Consider the following 19,547-nt stretch of genomic DNA (forward strand, 5'->3'; position numbering starts at 1 on the left):
GAGCCCCCCTCACCTCTACACGGGCCGGATCTGTAACCAACATACTGGGTGGAATTCATTTGTTTGAAAAGTCGGTTGGGTGTCTGTTTTTTCCTATCTAATAGACAGGAAAAAACAGACACCCAACCGACTTTTCAAACAATTGAATACCCCCCACTGAGACTAGAATGCGTATTTCTAATTACAAGCACTAAAGCATATAAAGTCCACTGTTTAAATATTGTTACCAAATAACCTTTAAATATATATTTGAGCACACATCTGTCAGTCCATTGATAAAATGTGATATGAATGTCCTTATGTCTGTGTCCAAGGGACCTTCCAATATCTAGCACTCATATTCATGACAGCAATGTCCTCCGCAGCTTTATACCTGTACTACGTTTGTACGGACCCTGTCATCCTTGGTATCAGCTTCTGTAAATGTTTCAATGTATACACTGCCTACACCAGCCAACCAGGGACATCCAAAATTACAGGTAATAAAGAATGATCATCAGTCACTAAAACCATGCTAGAAAAAAAATCACTTTACTGTTTGTAATCTACCATATTTGTACAATTAGGACAGCCTAAGACAGAAACATACTAAGAAAAACTTACTATGTGCGTATTTTATAGGAGGGGTGGGGAGAAAGAATATAAAACACATAAAATACTAGAAGGGCACATTATATTCTTAAAAGGATTCTCTTACAAGCACCAAAACTACTGGAATTTGGCAGCCGTTTTTCTTGTTTTTACGTAACAGCCTATAGCGAAGTGCGCAGCTATACAGTACAATGTAACAATGTGTCTCTCAAAAGCAGACTACAAATGGGCAAACAGTACCAGGGAACAGTGTGTTTTAAACAGTACCAGGGAACAGTGTGTTTTAAACAGTACCAGGGAACAGTGTGTTTTAATTTATTCTGTCACTTTACAGTGTAAAAAAAAAAAAAAATATCCAAATGACCACAATCTGCTAGCAAGGAGAAAAACTAAAACAAACTAGCTGGCAGATGGCTTCCATTACATGGGTAGAAGGCCATTGTCCGATGTCCTGAACAGCCAATCCCTCCACAGAAATCAGAGCACATCTTTACAACTTCTGCTCAAATACCAATCTAGACCACAATGATTCAATCTAATCGCAATGCGTTTCCAGATAGAATACTTTATATACTTACAACTGAACAGTAAAATAATAGATATAGGTCACTCTATAGAATTGTACACAGCTCAAATGTACTTTAGATAATATTTTCTAAATAAGGGCAAAGTGTAACACACAGTGGCCTGCCGTAAGTATAAGAATACAATGCATATCACAGCATATATCTGATAGCTAACCGGAAACTACTAACTATTGAGCATATTGGCAGATGCAGTTGTACTGTGAGTGCAGATAACACACTATCAATAGACGTGCACAGTCATCTCAGACACATTAACAGGCCACAGTAATAGCAATTTTTACAGTGTATAACAGGATTGTCTTCAGTTTCATCAGCTTTAAATCGTCCAGCAATAACCAGAGCTGACAGACGACAGGACTTCATACACTATTTACAAAACAATATTTACATCCCCCAACTAATGCAATACCCTTTACTGAAAGCTAAAAACCTACCGCTACCAATACCAGTCAATAATAAACTGAGACGTATCTATGTAGGAAGAAAATGAAAGTTCTCCAGAACAGAGTAACAGGCTGCATGTAACAGAGACAAACTGAAACCTTTGGAAACTCCACCCTTCTACCCCCCTACATATTTGGAATGTCACAAGACTAATAAATAAGATAAGCAATACACTATGCACACATCATGCTATTACACCCTGTAGTAAGAGGAATTATGAAATACCAAAAGTTTAATTTCCAATTCACGGATTTTTGTTAAATACCATGAAAGCTCTTTCTTGAGGAGCCACAATAAAATAAAACATGAATACAAAAACAAACCAACCAAGCAGCCACAAATGGTACAACATGCTTACATATGTGAAAACTTCAAAAGAGCATTGAAGTTGATATTCCGGTCAAGAAAATCCATGTCGGAAAGGTCTTTAGATGCCTTCTACACAAATACCTGCGGAGAAACAAAGAAACAAGCTCATAAACAAATTTCTACGCTTCAATGACAAAACAATGATTTAGCGTCACATGAAAAATGATCGGTGTGTTTTCTTAAACAAGACTGAAGGGAGAGCAGCTATTACACACCTGTCCTGATAAGGTTACTTCTTCGCAATAATCATGCTGAGGTTTCCACTCAGTGACTTACACACTTCAGGTACCCCTTGGGACCTCTTGGTCTAGATGGTGCAATTATTGCAGTCTGTTACAAGGAAATCGCAGGCTTGGGCCTTTTCCATAGAGAATGTAAACTGCTCGCTGTATGTAAAGTCCTGCCCCTCATTAATGGAGATAATGTTTTCCCTTGATTTCCAATGATTGCACTTACACATAGCTGAGGAATGAAATGGATATGAAAGAACCCCCCCCCCCCCCCCCCCCCCCCCTCCTCGTCTAGCACAGACATGCTAGATGTATTTACAAGCAGAGAAAAACAGTGATTGCTAAATGCACACCTCCCGACCCAGCTTAAAAATCTGGCAGCATAAAGTATTAGCTTGCTGTGGGGGTTCCTCTTTCTGTGATGTAATGAAGTCTCAGCTATGGAGCAGCCACAAATCACCATGCCCAGCCAGTATTCTGATGCAGTACATGCCATTTTCTAGTGCTGTCACATGAGCAGATGAAACAGGGTACAAGATTTTTATTTGTGGAGATTACCACATAAGGCACTATGTAAAGATCAATTCATCTAAAAAGTGAAAGGTCCTCCTTAAAACCCTGTATCAGACATCTTTGAAGGTCATCTCCTGTTACAATTAACAGAACGTCTTACTAGATGAGGTTTCCAGAGATGCTGAGGAATCAGAATAAAGTGGATACACCTGCACTGTAAAAGACCAACGCAGAAATTGTTTTTTTAATGTGCCACAAGAATAATGAAACTATCATGGAGACCTTTCAGACATGGGAGGAGAATGCAATAACCTAATAAGAAAAAGAAAATGAATCTAAGGGGGTTATTCAGGTCGCAACGCGCCACCCCCGCCGCAGGTAGGGGTGATTGACTGGTAGAGGTATTTGTGAGGCGGTGCGGGGGAAACTGGGAAGGGGGGGGGGGGGGGAAGAGAGAAGAGAGGTCGCAGCCACTGGGCAGGACATTCAGCATGCAGGGCGGACCCAAGCAAAAGAAAGGATAACTTTTTAGCAGAATCTGCAATCCAACCTGAACAACTCCCTAAGTGCCTAATTCATGTCTGTAAAGAACTGCATGCAGTTAAAAAGCAAATGCAGCAGGAGACATCTGTAGGAGATGGAGGTCTCTTGAATGCATTTGCGAGATCAGAGCGCTGCGTCACCATTGGTCATGATGTTTTCAGGCATCGGTCAGCCTGCGTAAGCTAAAGCTTACTCGGGCTGACCATTAGACCCAGACACCCAGATCCAGCAAGTCTGCATCCGATAACACATCCTGGACCAGTAATGCCTACAAAATAGGAATGATACGCTGCCCCTGCTCCGTCCCCCAAACGCTGCGGCTGACAGAGGGCTGTGAGGGATATCACAAGACCCGTTCTGCACATGCGCAGCTTCACAACTATAGGATTTGTACAGTACATACGGAAAGTATTCACAGCGCTTCACTTTTTTCACATTTTGTTATGTTACAGCCTTATTACAAAAATGGTTTACATTCATTTTTCCCCTGAAACGTCTACAAACAATACCCCATAATTACAACATTAACTTTATTTTATTTTTGCAAATGTATTAAAAAAAATAAGAATTTACTTACCGATAATTCTATTTCTCGGAGTCCGTAGTGGATGCTGGGGTTCCTGAAAGGACCATGGGGAATAGCGGCTCCGCAGGAGACAGGGCACAAAAGTAAAGCTTTTACAGGTCAGGTGGTGTGTACTGGCTCCTCCCCCTATGACCCTCCTCCAGACTCCAGTTAGGTACTGTGCCCGGACGAGCGTACACAATAAGGGAGGATTTTGAATCCCGGGTAAGACTCATACCAGCCACACCAATCACACCGTACAACTTGTGATCTAAACCCAGTTAACAGTATGATAACAGAGGAGCCTCTGAAAGATGGCTTCCTAAACAATAACCCGAATTAGTTAACAATAACTATGTACAAGTATTGCAGATAATCCGCACTTGGGATGGGCGCCCAGCATCCACTACGGACTCCGAGAAATAGAATTATCGGTAAGTAAATTCTTATTTTCTCTATCGTCCTAAGTGGATGCTGGGGTTCCTGAAAGGACCATGGGGATTATACCAAAGCTCCCAAACGGGCGGGAGAGTGCGGATGACTCTGCAGCACCGAATGAGAGAACTCCAGGTCCTCCTTTGCCAGGGTATCAAATTTGTAAAAATTTACAAACGTGTTCTCCCCTGACCACGTAGCTGCTCGGCAGAGTTGTAATGCCGAGACCCCTCGGGCAGCCGCCCAAGATGAGCCCACCTTCCTTGCGGAATGGGCCTTAACAGATTTAGGCTGTAGCAGGCCTGCCACAGAATGTACAAGTTGAATTTTGTTACAAATCCAACGAGCAATCGACTGCTTAGAAGCAGGTGCACCCAACTTGTTGGGTGCATACAGTATAAACAGCGAGTCAGATTTTCTGACTCCAGCCGTCCTTTAAATGTATATTTTTAAGGCTCTGACAACGTCCAACAACTTGGAGTCCTTCAAGTCGTCTGTAGCCGCAGGCACTACAATAGGCTGGTTCAGGTGAAACGCTGATACCACCTTAGGGAGAAAATGCGGACGCGTCCGCAGCTCTGCCCTATGTCGAATGGAAAATTAAATAAGGGCTTTTATAAGACAAAGCCGCCAGTTCAGATACTCTCCCGGCCGAAGCCAGGGCCAGTAACATAGTCACTTTCCATGTGAGATATTTCAAATCCACATTCTTTAGTGGTTCAAACCAATTGGATTTGAGGAAATCTAAAACTACATTTAGATCCCACGGTGCCACCTTAGGCACCACAGGAGGCTGTATATGCAGTACTCCTTTGATAAAAATCTGGACCTCAGGGACTGAGGCCAATTCTTTTTGGAAGAATATCGATAGGGCCGAAATTTGAACCTTAATAGATCCCAATTTGAGACCCATAGACAATCCTGATTGCAGGAAATGTAGGAAAACGACCCAGTTGAAATTCCTCCATCGGAGCACTCCGCTGCTCGCACCACGCAACATATTTTCGCCAAATACGGCGATAATGCTTCGCGGTGACTTCCTTCCTTGCCTTTATCAAGGTAGGAATGACTTCTTCTGGAATGCCTTTTCCTTTTAGGATCTGGCATTCAAACGCCATGCCGTCAAACGCAGCCGCGGTAAGTCTTGAAAAAGACAAGGACCCTGCTGAAGCAGGTCCCTTCTCAGAAGTAGAGGCCACGGATCGTCCGTGACCATCTCTTGAAGTTCCGGGTACCAAGTCCTTCTTGGCCAATCCGGAGCCACTAGTCTTACTCCTCTTTGCCGTATAATCCTCAATACCTTTGGTATGAGAGGCAGAGGAGGAAACACATATACCGACTGGTACACCCAAGGTGTTACCAGCGCGTCCACAGCTATTGCCTGCGGATCTCTTGACCTGGCGCAATACCTGTCCAGTGTTTTGTTGAGGCGAGACGCCATCATGTCCACCATTGGTTTTACCCAACGGTTTAATAGCATGTGGAAAACTTCTGGATGAAGTCCCCACTCTCCCGGGTGAAGGTCGTGTCTGCTGAGGAAGTCTGCTTCCCAGTTGTCCACGCCCGGGATGAATACTGCTGACAGTGCTATCACGTGATTCTCCGCCCAGCGAAGGATCCTGGCAGCTTCTGCCATTGCCCTCCTGCTTCTTGTGCCGCCCTGTCTGTTTACATGGGCGACTGCCGTGATGTTGTCCGACTGGATCAACACCGGTCTTCCTTGAAGCAGAGGTTCCGCCTGGCTTAGAGCATTGTAGATTGCTCTTAGTTCCAGAATGCTTATGTGAAGAGACTTTTTCAGGCTCGACCACACTCCCTGGAAATTTCTTCCCTGTGTGACTGCTCCCCAGCCTCTCAGGCTGGCATCCGTGGTCACCAGGATCCAATCCTGCATGCCGAATCTGCGGCCCTCCAATAGATGAGCCTCCTGCAACCACCACAGAAGGGATACCCTTGTCCTCGGCGACAGGGTTATCCGCAGGTGCATCTGAAGATGCGACCCTGACCATTTGTCCAACAGATCCCTTTGCATGGAATCTGCCGAAAGGGATTGCTTCGTAAGAAGCTACCATTTTTTCCCAGGACTCTTGTGCATTGATGTACAGACACCTTTCCTGGTTTTAGGAGGTTCCTGACCAGGTCAGATAACTCCTTGGCTTTTTCTTCGGGAAGAAAAACCTTTTTCTGAACTGTGTCCAGAATCATCCCCAGGAACAGCAGACGAGTTGTCGGCATTAATTGGGATTTTGGAATATTCAGAATCCATCCGTGCTGCTTTAGTACCTCTTGAGATAGTGCTAAACCCATCTCTAGCTGTTCTCTGGACCTTGCCCTTATTAGGAGATCGTCCAAGTATGGGATAATTAATACGCCTTTTCTTCGAAGAAGAAATATTATCTCGGCCATTACCTTTGTAAAGACCCGAGGTGCCGTGGACAAACCAAACGGCAGCGTCTGAAACTGATAGTGACAGTTTTGTACAACGAACCTGAGGTACCCCTGGTGTGAGGGGTAATTGGAACGTGGAGATACGCATCCTTGATGTCCAAGGATACCATAAAGTCCCCTTCTTCCAGGTTCGCTATCACTGCTCTGAGTGACTCCATCTTGAACTTGAACTTCTTTATGTACAGGTTCAAGGACTTCAGATTTAGAATAGGCCTTACCGAGCCATCCGGCTTCGGTACCACAAAAAGAGTGGAATAATACCCCTTCCCTTGTTGTAGAAGAGGTACCTTGACTATCACCTGCTGAGAATACAGCTTGTGAATGGCTTCCAAAACCGTCTCCCTTTCTGAGGGGGACGTTGGTAAAGCAGACTTCAGGAAACGGCGAGGTGGCTCTGTCTCTAATTTCAACCTGTACCCCTGAGATATTATCTGCAGGATCCAGGGATTTACCTGCGAGTGAGCCCACTGCGCGCTGTAATTCTTGAGACGACCGCCTACCGCCCCCGAGTCCGCTTGCGAAGCCCCAGCGTCATGCTGAGGCTTTTGTAGAAGCCGGGGAGGGCTTCTGTTCCTGGGAAGGAGCTGCCTGTTGCTGTCTCTTCCCTCGTCCTCTGCCTCGTGGCAGATATGAATAGCCCTTTGCTCTCTTATTTTTAAAGGAACGAAAGGGCTGCGGTTGAAAGGTCGGTGCCTTTTTCTGTTGGGGAGTGACTTGAGGTAGAAAGGTGGATTTCCCGGCCGTAGCCGTGGCCACCAAATCCGATAGACCGACCCCAAATAACTCCTCTACGCATCGCCTGTCCACTGTCGTGTCCATAAAGCTCTTCTGGCCGAAATGGACATAGCACTTACCCGTGATGCCAGTGTGCAGATATCTCTCTGTGCATCACGCATATAAAGAAATGCATCCTTTATTTGTTCTAACGACAGTAAAATATTGTCCCTGTCCAGGGTATCAATATTTTCGATCAGGGACTCTGACCAAACTACCCCAGCACTGCACATCCAGGCAGTCGCAATAGCTGGTCGTAGTATAACACCTGCATGTGTGTATATACCTTTTTGGATATTTTCCATCCTCCTATCTGATGGATCTTTAAGTGCGGCCGTCTCAGGAGAGGGTAACGCCACTTGTTTTGATAAGCGTGTTAGCGCTTTGTCCACCCTAGGAGGTGTTTCCCAGCGCTCCCTAACCTCTGGCGGGAAAGGGTATAAAGCCAATAACTTCTTTGAAATTAGCAGTTTTTTATCGGGGCACCCCACGCTTCATCACACACGTCATTTAATTCTTCTGATTCGGTAAAAACTACTGGTAGTTTTTTCACACCCCACATAATACCCTGTTTAGTGGTACCTGTAGTATCAGCTAAATGTAACATCTCCTTTATTGCCAAAATCATATAACGTGTGGCCCTACTGGAAAATACGGTTGATTCGTCACCTTCACCACCGGAATCAGTGCCTGTGTCTGGGTCTGTGTCGACCGACTGAGGCAAGGGGCGTTTTACAGCCCCTGACGGTGTTTGAGGCGCCTGGACAGGCACTAATTGAGTGTCCGGCCGCCTCATGTCGGCAAACGACTGCTTAAGCGAGTTGACGCTATCCCGTAATTCCACAAATAAAGGCATCCATTCTGGTGTCGACCCCCTAGGAGGTGACATCCTCATATTTGGCAATTGCTCCGCCTCCACACCAATAACGTCCTCATACATGTCGACACACACGTACCGACACACAGCAGACACACAGGGAATGCTCTATACGAAGACAGGACCCACTAGCCCTTTGGGGAGACAGAGGGAGAGTCTGCCAGCACACACCAAAAAGCGCTATATATGACAGGGATAGCCTTATGATTAAGTGCTCCCTTATAGCTGCTTTTATATTAATATATTGCCATTTATTTTGCCCCCCCTCTCTGTTATACCCTGTTTCTGTAGTGCAGTGCAGGGGAGAGACCTGGGAGCCTTCCTGACCAGCGGAGCTGTGACAGAAAATGGCGCCGTGTGCTGAGGAGATAGGCCCCGCCCCTTTTTCGGCGGGCTCGTCTCCCGCTATTTAGTACATTTAGGCAGGGGTAAATATCTCCATATAGCCTCTGGGGCTATATGTGAGGTATTTTTAGCCTTTTTAAAGGTTTTCATTTGCCTCCCAGGGCGCCCCCCCCCCAGCGCCCTGCACCCTCAGTGACTGCCGTGTGAAGTGTGCTGAGAGGAAAATGGCGCACAGCTGCAGTGCTGTGCGCTACCTTAAGAAGACTGCAGGAGTCTTCAGCCGCCGATTCTGGACCTCTTCTTGCTTCAGCATCTGTGAGGGGGCCGGCGGCGTGGCTCCGGTGACCATCCAGGCTGTACCTGTGATCGTCCCTCTGGAGCTTCATGTCCAGTAGCCAAGAAGCCAATCCATCCTGCACGCAGGTGAGTTCACTTCTTCTCCCCTCTGTCCCTCGTTGCAGTGATCCTGTTGCCAGCAGGAATCACTGTAAAATAAAAAACCTAAGCTAAACTCTCTAAGCAGCTCTTTATGAGAGCCACCTAGAATTGCACCCTTCTCGGCCGGGCACAAAAATCTAACTGGAGTCTGGAGGAGGGTCATAGGGGGAGGAGCCAGTACACACCACCTGACCTGTAAAAGCTTTACTTTTGTGCCCTGTCTCCTGCGGAGCCGCTATTCCCCATGGTCCTTTCAGGAACCCCAGCATCCACTTAGGACGATAGAGAAATAATCACATGTACATAAGTATTCACAGCCTTTGCTCAATACTTCGTTGATGCACCTTTGGCAGCAATTACAGCCTCTAGTCTTTTTGAATATGATGCCACAAGCTTGGCACACCTCTCTTTGGGCAGTTTCACCCATTCCTCTTTACAGCACCTCTCAAGCTCCATCAGGTTGGATGGGAAGCATCGGTGCACAACCATTTTCAGATCACTCCAGAGATGTTCAATCGGATTCAAGTCTGGGCTCTGGCTGAGCCACTCAAGGACATTCACACAGTTGTCCTGAAGCCACTCCTTTGATATCTTGGCTGTGTGCTTAGGGTCATTGTCCTGCTGAAAAATGAACAGTCACCCAAGTCTGGGGTCAAGTGCGCTCTGGAGCAGGTTTTCATCCAGGATGTCTCTGTACACTGCTGCATTAATCTTTGCCTCTATCCTGACTAGTCTCCCAGTTCCTGCTGCTGAAAAACATCCCCACAACATGACGCTGCCACCACCATGCTTCACTGTAGGGATGGTATTGGCATGGTGATGAGCGGTGCCTGGTTTCCTCTAAAAAGGACGCCTGGCATTCACGCCAAAAAGTTCAATCTTTGTCTCATCACACCAGAGAATTTTGTTTCTCGTGGTCTGAGAGTCTGCATTTTGGCAAACTCTAGGCGGGCTGCCATATGCTTTTTTACTAAGAAGTGGCCACTCTACCATACAGGCCTGATAGGTGGATTGCTGCAGAGATGGTTGTCCTTCTGGAAGGTTCTCCTCTCTCCACAGAGGAATGCTGTAGCTCTGAAAGAGAGACCATTGGGTTCTTGGTCACCTTCCTGACTAGGGCCCTTCTCCACAGATCACTCAGTTTAGACGGCCGGCCAGCTCTAGGAAGAGTCCTGGTGGTTCCGAACTTCTTCTATTTACGGATGATGGAGGCTACTGTGCTCATTGGGACCTTCAAACAGCAGACATTTTTCTGTACCCTTCCCCAGATTTGAGCCTCAAATCCTGTCTCGGAGGTCTACAGACAATTCCCTTTGACTTCATGCTTGGTTTGTGCTCAGACATGCACTGACAAGTGTGGGACCTTATATAGACAGGTGTGTGCCTTTCCAAATCATGTCCAATCAACTGAATTTACCACAGTTGGGCTCCAACTAAGCTGTAGGAACATCTCAAGGATGATCAGTGGAAACAGGATGCACCTGAGCTCAATTTTGAGCTTCATGGCAAAGGCTGTGAATACTTATGTACATGTGATTTTAGTTTTTTATTTTAATAAATTAACAAACAAAAAAACAATTTTTCACATTGTCATTATGAGGTATTGTGTGTAGAATTTTGAGGGGAAAGAAAAATGTATTTATGCCATTTTGGAAGAAGGCAGTAACATAAAATGTAGAAAAAGTGAAGCGCTGTGAATACTTTCCAGATGCACTGTATGTAAACCATTGGGTTTATGTACAAATCTCAATTAGGCCCTAAGTACAGTTACGTTTCCCGAATCCTATTTCAGTTTTGTTTATGACTACATATGTTATCAGTAAGCAGTAATACTTACTATATCATACCAATTGGTTTGATAAATCAGGTCAGAAGTAATTACAACATAATTATTGTGACAATTACTAATTATGTACTACCAGTCTACCAATGTAATGCAAAGTGCACAATGTGTACCCAAACCTTAGAACAGAAAAATAGTTCATAGGCTGCGTACACATCGTCACAATTCGACATTGTACCGATAAAGTGGCAAAAACAGCTAAGTTTACACACTAATACCGCTTTCACATCGCAAACCCTGCTTTTGAAACGGTTCTTTAAACGGTTCTTAAAACGGGTCTGAGCAGTTAAACCCCCTGCACATCGCATGTTGTAACCAGTACATTACCGTTTCATTACAGTTTTCGTACCTTTCACACAGAACCAGTTTCTCCCATAGAAAACAGTGGTTGTCATTTTAAATGGACTTTTCTGGCCCACACATTATTAATAATTATTTATTAATTATTAATAATTTGGCTAGTCGTACGATGGAACCCAGCAGCTTCAAGCATCTTTACCATGTTTTTGTAGATTACTGCATCCTTCACGGTCCCAGTGATTTGTCTAGCAATTTCTTCATCCCCTATCATCCTCAGCAGCTTCCTAACCTCCTCATCACTCCAATTTGTCATTTTAAACTGTATTCTGTATAATAAAATGCTTCTTCACTCTCATGTGTTTCCTCCAGTTTATTTCCTGCTTCTGACTGGTGACATCACGCATGGAGACAGCCTATCACCTTCTGTGGTTTGGAAATACCGTTTCTGAGCCTTTCACATTGCACAATGAAACGGGTCTGAACTGTGTAAGAGCCTGCTTTTTAACCGTTTTAAAATACCAGTAATCTGTAACCAGTAAATTCAAAGTGGCCCTTTCACACCCCAGCTAGAACCGTTTTGGAAGGCTTAAAAAACGGCAATTTACCGGGTTATAGCTGCGGTGTGAAAGGGGTATTACTGATCAGCTGCTTGATGTGTCGGTCAGGACACCCAGCTGGGCAGGTATTTGAATTTGTCCACCAAACTGTGATGTCAGCCCCCTGCGGCTTGGCGGACTGCCCATACACACAGCTAGATGCAGCAATAATATCTTCAGATATATATCAGCCATCGGCTGTGCTGCACACGGGATGTGATATCACTGAATGACATAGTTCACAGACATATTGGGTGTATACATTGGGATGTAATAAAAATGGCACCGGTGGAGGGTAGGCGACAAGCGGGGAGGGTCAGGGTTAGGCACCCACAAGGGATGATTAGGCACCCACAAAGGAAGGTTAGGGTTAGGCACCCACAAGGGAGGGTTAGAGTAGGGGGCAAAGGAGAGTTAGGGTACTTTTTGAGGTACTGTCGGGATTCTGATGGCCGGGATGCCACTGTCTGTATTCTGACCGCCGACATCCCATCCATCGGTATATCATACCGAATCCGTACAGCTGCCGACGGGCTTACATTCTATTGGCCGTTCGCTCAAAGTGTATTGATTTCATAATCATAGCACAACACTGGACTCCATCAGGTATGTATGATGAGATGTTTCTCGAAGGCTCCTAGTTTATTTTTACGTGCTAATCTGTGAATTGCTGTGAAAACTATGGTCCTGATTCATAGGCGGACGCTTCTGTTGACAGAGTCACAGGAGTGATGATATGCAAATGCAAGGTTCAGTCTAGCATTTCAGTCCCTTTATGATCTAGTGTGTGCCTGAATGTGTAAGTCCTAAGACACAAGCCTTCTCCATCTCTGCAGGCTGTAACATCGCCGGTGATCCTGGTCACACCACCATCGACACTTGCACCAGTCCTATGGTAGGTGCAATTACTCGGTCAAAACAGCACGTCTGTGGAAGCAGCTGTGACACTATCATCACACAACACCGTCTGGGTTTTCTGAACTTTTGCACAAGCACAATAGCAAATAATCGGTCAACTACTGAACATCGACATTACGTGCGGTTTACGTCCGAATCAGGCCCTCTGCCAATATCTGTTCTCACGGTACTACATACATCTGTATAGCATTTATATTGCAGAAGCAGTGAAAAAGGGAAAGCAGAGAGATGTCCTGCATCTATAGATGTGTTCAGTTATAACGTGCGATTATGTATGTAAGAAATGCGAGATACCTGATTATGTATGTAAGAAAATGGGAAGTTTGCTAAAACAGTTATGAATCACAAAGACTAGAGTAGGCAAGTACTAAAGGTGTGTACACATGGGGGTCGATTTAACTCACCGACTGTTGAATAGCGCCGGGAATTAGCTCCCGGCACTATTCAATACAGCGCCAAGTGACACTCAATTGTCGGGAAATCTTCTCTCACCCCCGGGGGATGAGAGAGAAAATCCGACAAAAGTGCTGCCGTGCAGCCGGCGCGAGGCTGATTCTGTCGGGAATCAGCATCGCGGCAGGGAGTTAAGTCGGAGAATGCCCATTCTCCCGACAGATCAACATGTTAAGTCCAGGAGAACGGGCATTCGCTGACTTAACTTGTGCTGAATTGAATAGCACCGGGAGCTAATTCCCGGCGCTATTCAACTGTCGGTGAATTGAATCGACCCCATTGTGAGATTCGGGCTAAACCCCGATTCTCATTATGCGACAGGGGCTAGGTCGGTATCGCAAGCATAGATGATTGTGCTCGCGATACTGGCTTTGTACGATTTTGGATAAGTGTCAATTTTGACTATCTTTTCTACGAGAGTCAAAATTGACTTGCCTGCACAGTCCATCTAGGCTTGCGATACCGACCGCGCATCAGTATCGCAAGGTGACTTTCACCTTGCGATCTGCACTAACTTTCCTTGCGATTTTGACTATAGTCAAAATCGTAAGAGAAAATCTTACAGTGTGTACACACCTCAATATCAATTCAGCATGTGAAATATTAGAACGACTAATATAAATACTGCGCAGTTTATAAAACTAAAACTGAAAGTGTGAGTAGGCATGCGGAAGACTTGCTGTGTACTGTAAGTACTTTAGTGTAGCGCAGACTCAATTGGGACGGTTCAAATTTTTTTTCGCGGCCGCCACTAAAAGGCGACCAACGCCAGCAATTCAAATTTTCTTCCCTTTGGCCGCCCGACAGAGGACACATTTCTCACAGCTTCCTGAGGTGCGAGAAAAAAAAATGTGTCCAAACCCGGGACTTTGGGCGCAAACCAGTAGTTTAGACCGGATTAGCCGTTGTACGCAGGTAAACCCCGTCTGTTTGGGCGTGACATGCATGGGCAGACAAACAATAAATGAATAGTGACAATTGTTTGGGCGTCTTAACAGTTCCGTTTAGAGGATTTTTAGACGCCCAAAACATTTGAATTCGCCCCAATAAGAGTACTTAAACTAAATTCAGCACATCACTTGTAAATATGAACTAACAATACTAGCTAGCACTAGTGTGAGGTTTTCAACTCCAATCTTCAAGTACCTCCCATGCAAGTCATGTTTTCAGGGCTTCTTTAATGATGTACAGGTGAGTTAACCTATTTTGATTGGTCAGTAATTATTAAACCTGTTTCCACAGACCGAAATCGTGAACACATGACCTGACAGGACTACATGAGGATTGGAGTTGAAAACCACGAGTACATTAATCCAGAGGTTCTAAAACATGTTCCTCCAGGCACCCTAACTGTCCACAGGTGACTTAATTAGTACCCCAGTCAATCTGATTTAACCATCTTTACCGAGCCATGGACATCGTTAAAACCTGGACCATCAGGGTGTTTTGATTACCGTGGTGTGTGAGAACCTCTGCAATAGTGTAATGTTATGGAGTAGCAGAACCGTAATTGACACCTTCCTACTATGACTCATCCATAATAATTTATTTATATATATATACATACATATCTATCAAAAGAACAAGATCCTGTGTTGCCCACAGTAAACATCCCCTTGATGAAGTCCTCATTCTAGGACAAAACGCGTTGGGACAGGGACTTGATGCTCACCCATGGTCTTCCCATAGCGGACAGATAAGCTGTTTATTAAACTGTATTTTTTTATTCAACCTACTATCTGAATGATTACTGGGACCAGCAGTGTTCCTAATTCTGAGCTTCTGTGAAAACAGTACGCACTATGTTGTTTTTATTTCTCTATTCACATGCTTTGCATCTAAGAGTCATCAGCCTGAAGATGTCTGTTTAAGCTAAGTTGCTACCCATATTACCACTGTGTCTACCTAATTCACAGGGTGTTTTCACTGAATTTAATATACTACACTGGTAGGTGCTCTTTACACACACATACATTATAATAAGAATTTACTTACCGATAATTCTATTTCTCATAGTCCGTAGTGGATGCTGGGAACTCCGTAAGGACCATGGGGAATAGCGGCTCCGCAGGAGACTGGGCACAAAAGTAAAGCTTTAGGACTACCTGGTGTGCACTGGCTCCTCCCCCCATGACCCTCCTCCAAGCCTCAGTTAGGATATTGTGCCCGGACGAGCGTACACAATAAGGAAGGATTTATGAATCCCGGGTAAGACTCATACCAGCCACACCGATCACACCGTACAACCTGTGATCTGAATCCAGTTAACAGCATGATAACAGAGGAGCCTCTGGAAAGATGGCTCACAACCACAATAACCCGATTTTTGTAACAATAACTATGTACAAGTATTGCAGACAATCCGCACTTGGGATGGGCGCCCAGCATCCACTACGGACTACGAGAAATAGAATTATCAGTAAGTAAATTCTTATTTTCTCTGACGTCCTAGTGGATGCTGGGAACTCCGTAAGGACCATGGGGATTATACCAAAGCTCCCAAACGGGCGGGAGAGTGCGGATGACTCTGCAGCACCGAATGAGAGAACTCCAGGTCCTCCTCAGCCAGGGTATCAAATTTGTAGAATTTAACAAACGTGTTTGCCCCTGACCAAGTAGCTGCTCGGCAAAGTTGTAAAGCCGAGACCCCTCGGGCAGTCGCCCAAGATGAGCCCACTTTCCGTGTGGAATGGGCTTTTACAGATTTTGGCTGTGGCAGGCCTGCCACAGAATGTGCAAGCTGAATTGTGCTACAAATCCAACGAGCAATTTGAGTGTGTGTGGCTTACGAACCTATTCATTGAGCGGTGGTGCCTTGTACTTGTTTGCAGAGAAGATGGATCTGGCTGGCTGCGGGCTGTAGCCTCTATTATGATCAAAACGACCCCTCATGGTTGGACTTAGGATAGTGTCATGGAATGTGCGGGGACTCAATGACAAAATTAAGAGATCTCTGGTACTTAGACAAATTAAGCAGTATGCCGCTGATGTGATATGTCTTATGGAGACCCACCTGGTGGGCAGCAAGACCCTAGCCATTAAGAGACCTTGGGTAGGATGGGCATTCCATTCTACACACACACTTCTGCCTCCCGGGGGGTCTCTATCCTTGTAAAGAAGACTGTTCCCTTTGTGATGGAGTCAGTACAAACGGACCCATGGGGGAGATATGTCTTTCTAAAGTGTAAGATCCACTGTACCCCTCTGCTTTTACTGTCCGTGTATGTGCCTCCTCCGTACTCCTCCGATGTCCTGAAAAGGGTTGCAGAGTTTATGGCCTTGTCACCCGTGGTTTGTGTGGGGGATTTCAACAATGTATTAGATAAAGCGATGGATAGATTCTCTACTAACCCCTCTGGTCCACATTCTGGTAGAAATGATTTTGCGGATGTTGTCTCGGGGCTGGGTCTGGTTGATCCCTGGAGACTGAGACATCCATCTGTTAAACAGTATTCATGCTTCTCACATTCCCACTCCTCGTTCTCTAGGATTGACCTGGCTCTTTTATCGAGCGATCTGATTCCTGGGGTCCGGGATAGCAAATATGAGACTAGGGGTATATCGGATCACTCCCCTTTAACACTGACCCTGGATTTTAATTGCTCTAGAGGCCAGGCAGTGTGGAAGTTTAATCCGTTTTGGCTGGTACATATGGGAGATGGCTCCGATTTGGTGACTGCATGGCGGGAATTTTTCGAGATAAACAAAGATGGGCAGTCTATCTCTAATTTATGGGATGCGTTCAAGGCCTTTTTGCGGGGAACCCTAATTAAACGAGTGGCTAACTTAAAAACCTTTTTCAGGCACCGGGAGTCCGAATTAGAGACCAAAAGTGTTGCTGCAGAGGCACAATATTTACAGGACTGCTTGAATAGTTCCAAATCTGCATGGTTGACGGCTCAGCGGGAGTGGAGGGAATGTCTAATGGATAAGACTCAGCATAGACTCCTCTTCTCCTCTCACGCCTTTTACGCCTCCGGGGATAGGCCGGGATCTTATTTAGCCTCCCTGGCACGGGGTGAGAGATCCGCTAACACCGTAGTTGAAATAGAGGCCTCAGACGGTACCATTGTGTCGCAGACCCCGCAGATTGCGTCGGAATTCGTGTCGTATTATAGGCGATTATATAGCTCTAAATTAGACTGCACCCCGATGCAACTAGACGAATATCTACAGAATATACAGCTCCCCTTGCTAACTTGTGAGGCGCATGACTTCCTCGAGGCACCTATTTCACCAGAGGAGATTGTGGATGCGATCAATGCTGCCCCCAATGGGAAGGCTTCAGGGCTCGATGGCATACCGTCTGAGCTATATAAACGCCATTTAGATTTTTTTGTCCCCCAATTACTTGAGCTATATAATCAGATATTCACACAGGAATCCCTCCCATTATCTATGGCGGAGGCATTGATTATTGTCCTTCCGAAGCCCGATAAGGACCATAGGAAGGTTGATTCTTATAGACCTATCTCCCTTCTACCGACCGATATTAAAATTCTGGCCAAAATCCTGGCGTGTAGATTAAATAAAGTCATTACGCAGATCATACACCCAGATCAGACGGGATTTATGCCTAATAAGTCAACATCCATTAATCTCAGACGATTATTTACCCATCTCCAGGTCCCCCGTGAGGCACCCTCATCCATAGTAGTATCATTGGACGCCGCTAAGGCATTTGACTCCGTGGAGTGGGAGTACTTGTGGAGTATCATGCACAAGTTTGGTATAGGCCCCAGCTTTATTAAATTCGTCCGCTTGATGTATTCCTCTCCCATGGCTAGAGTGGCGGTGAATGGCTTTGTGTCACATTCCTTTCCATTGTCTAGAGGTACTCGTCAGGGATGCCCATTGTCCCCTACTCTATTTGCTATAGCCATTGAACCCCTTGCATGTCTTCTGCGAGCGAACCCTGAAATTGTTGGATACACCGTGGGCACCAGGGAGGAGAAAATAGCTCTATATGCCGATGACATCCTGCTATTTGTGGATCGCTATGCTGAGTCTATGCCTAAGATTTTAGATATTATTAACAAGTTCGGCTGTTACTCCGGGCTCCTGATCAATTGGGAGAAATCCTCCATTATCCCGTTTCAGGGCGAGGTCCCTGATTCCCCATTGGCTGTTCTCCCGCTAAGATGGGTGAATTCCTTTAAATATCTGGGCATTTGGGTATCCAATGACCCTCATAAATTTACTTCCCTTAATATTACACCGCAAATATCTTATCTTCGCAATAAGGTGAAGGTTTGGGGGAAATTGCCCCTGACAGTTACAGGGAGGATTAACATGGTGAAAATGGTTTTTCAGCCCAAACTCCTGTACATACTACAACAATCCCCAATATATATCCCCCAGAAAACTTTCAAACAGATAGATGGTTTGATATCCTCTTTGGTATGGGCTAGTAAACGGGCACGGCTGAAACTTAATACTTTGACCAGGCACAAAACCTCAGGGGGGCTGGCTCTTCCCAACTTTCGTTTTTATTACTTGGCAGCACAATTAGCACATCTATGGGAATGGGTTAATGATTCTGACACTTCAAGTCTGCACTCACAGTTGGTATTGCAGGAGTATCCAGGAGGCTCCCCACTGAGACTGCTTCTCTGTGGAGGCGTCAAAATGTCGGCACTACCACTCATTAAACAATATCTTACTATTTGGAGGCTGGCGCATCAGATAATGCAGGGGCAGGGCATTGACCCTGACACTCCGCTGGACAATAAATATGGATTGCCGGAGTTGTGTCAGCTTCAAGTCAGGGAGGTGTGGGAACCATGGGGAGTAACTTCACTGGGGCACTTATACACCGACGGGTTTTTTAGATCCTTCCAGCAGATTCAACAGGAATTTAACGTCCCCTCTGCGTATTTTTTTCGCTTCCTTCAATTGCGACATGCTATGTCTGCCCAATTCCCCGATGGCCCACCGGCGCTTACTGATTCACCGGTCAAATTGCTGTTGCAGAAGGTGGGATCCGGTCATTTAGTCTCCAAAATATATGGCCGTTTACTTCAAATGCATCATATAGACCCCCTTAGTGCCCTCAAGACCAAATGGGAAACTGATCTAGGTCCAGTGTCGGATGATTTGTGGGAGGGTGCTCTGGGATCGTGCAGGCTTTCAACATCATCTGTCCGATATCAACAAATTCAGTTGTTCGTGCTACACAGGGTATATATGTCCCCCCTGAGACTATCACATATAGGGGGATCCCATAGTTCAAAGTGTCCCAAATGTGGCAGTCTGGGAGCAGACTTTTGGCATATGAT

General features: G+C 45.4%; 1 protein-coding gene across 1 annotated transcript in view; it reads right to left on the reverse strand.

The window, feature by feature from the left end:
• The window catches only part of TMBIM6 (transmembrane BAX inhibitor motif containing 6), a 47,459-nt gene that overhangs the window by 13,763 nt on the left and 14,149 nt on the right, over window positions 1-19,547 (reverse strand). The window contains exon 2 of the mRNA XM_063952754.1: window positions 1,981-2,072. Coding sequence (XP_063808824.1) covers window positions 1,981-2,036 — 56 coding nt within the window. The 5' untranslated portion in view covers window positions 2,037-2,072. The remainder of the gene's footprint in view (window positions 1-1,980; window positions 2,073-19,547) is intronic.

The sequence above is a fragment of the Pseudophryne corroboree genome, chromosome 2 (assembly GCF_028390025.1).
Source record: "Pseudophryne corroboree isolate aPseCor3 chromosome 2, aPseCor3.hap2, whole genome shotgun sequence".
In the NCBI taxonomy this organism is placed as follows: domain Eukaryota; kingdom Metazoa; phylum Chordata; class Amphibia; order Anura; family Myobatrachidae; genus Pseudophryne; species Pseudophryne corroboree.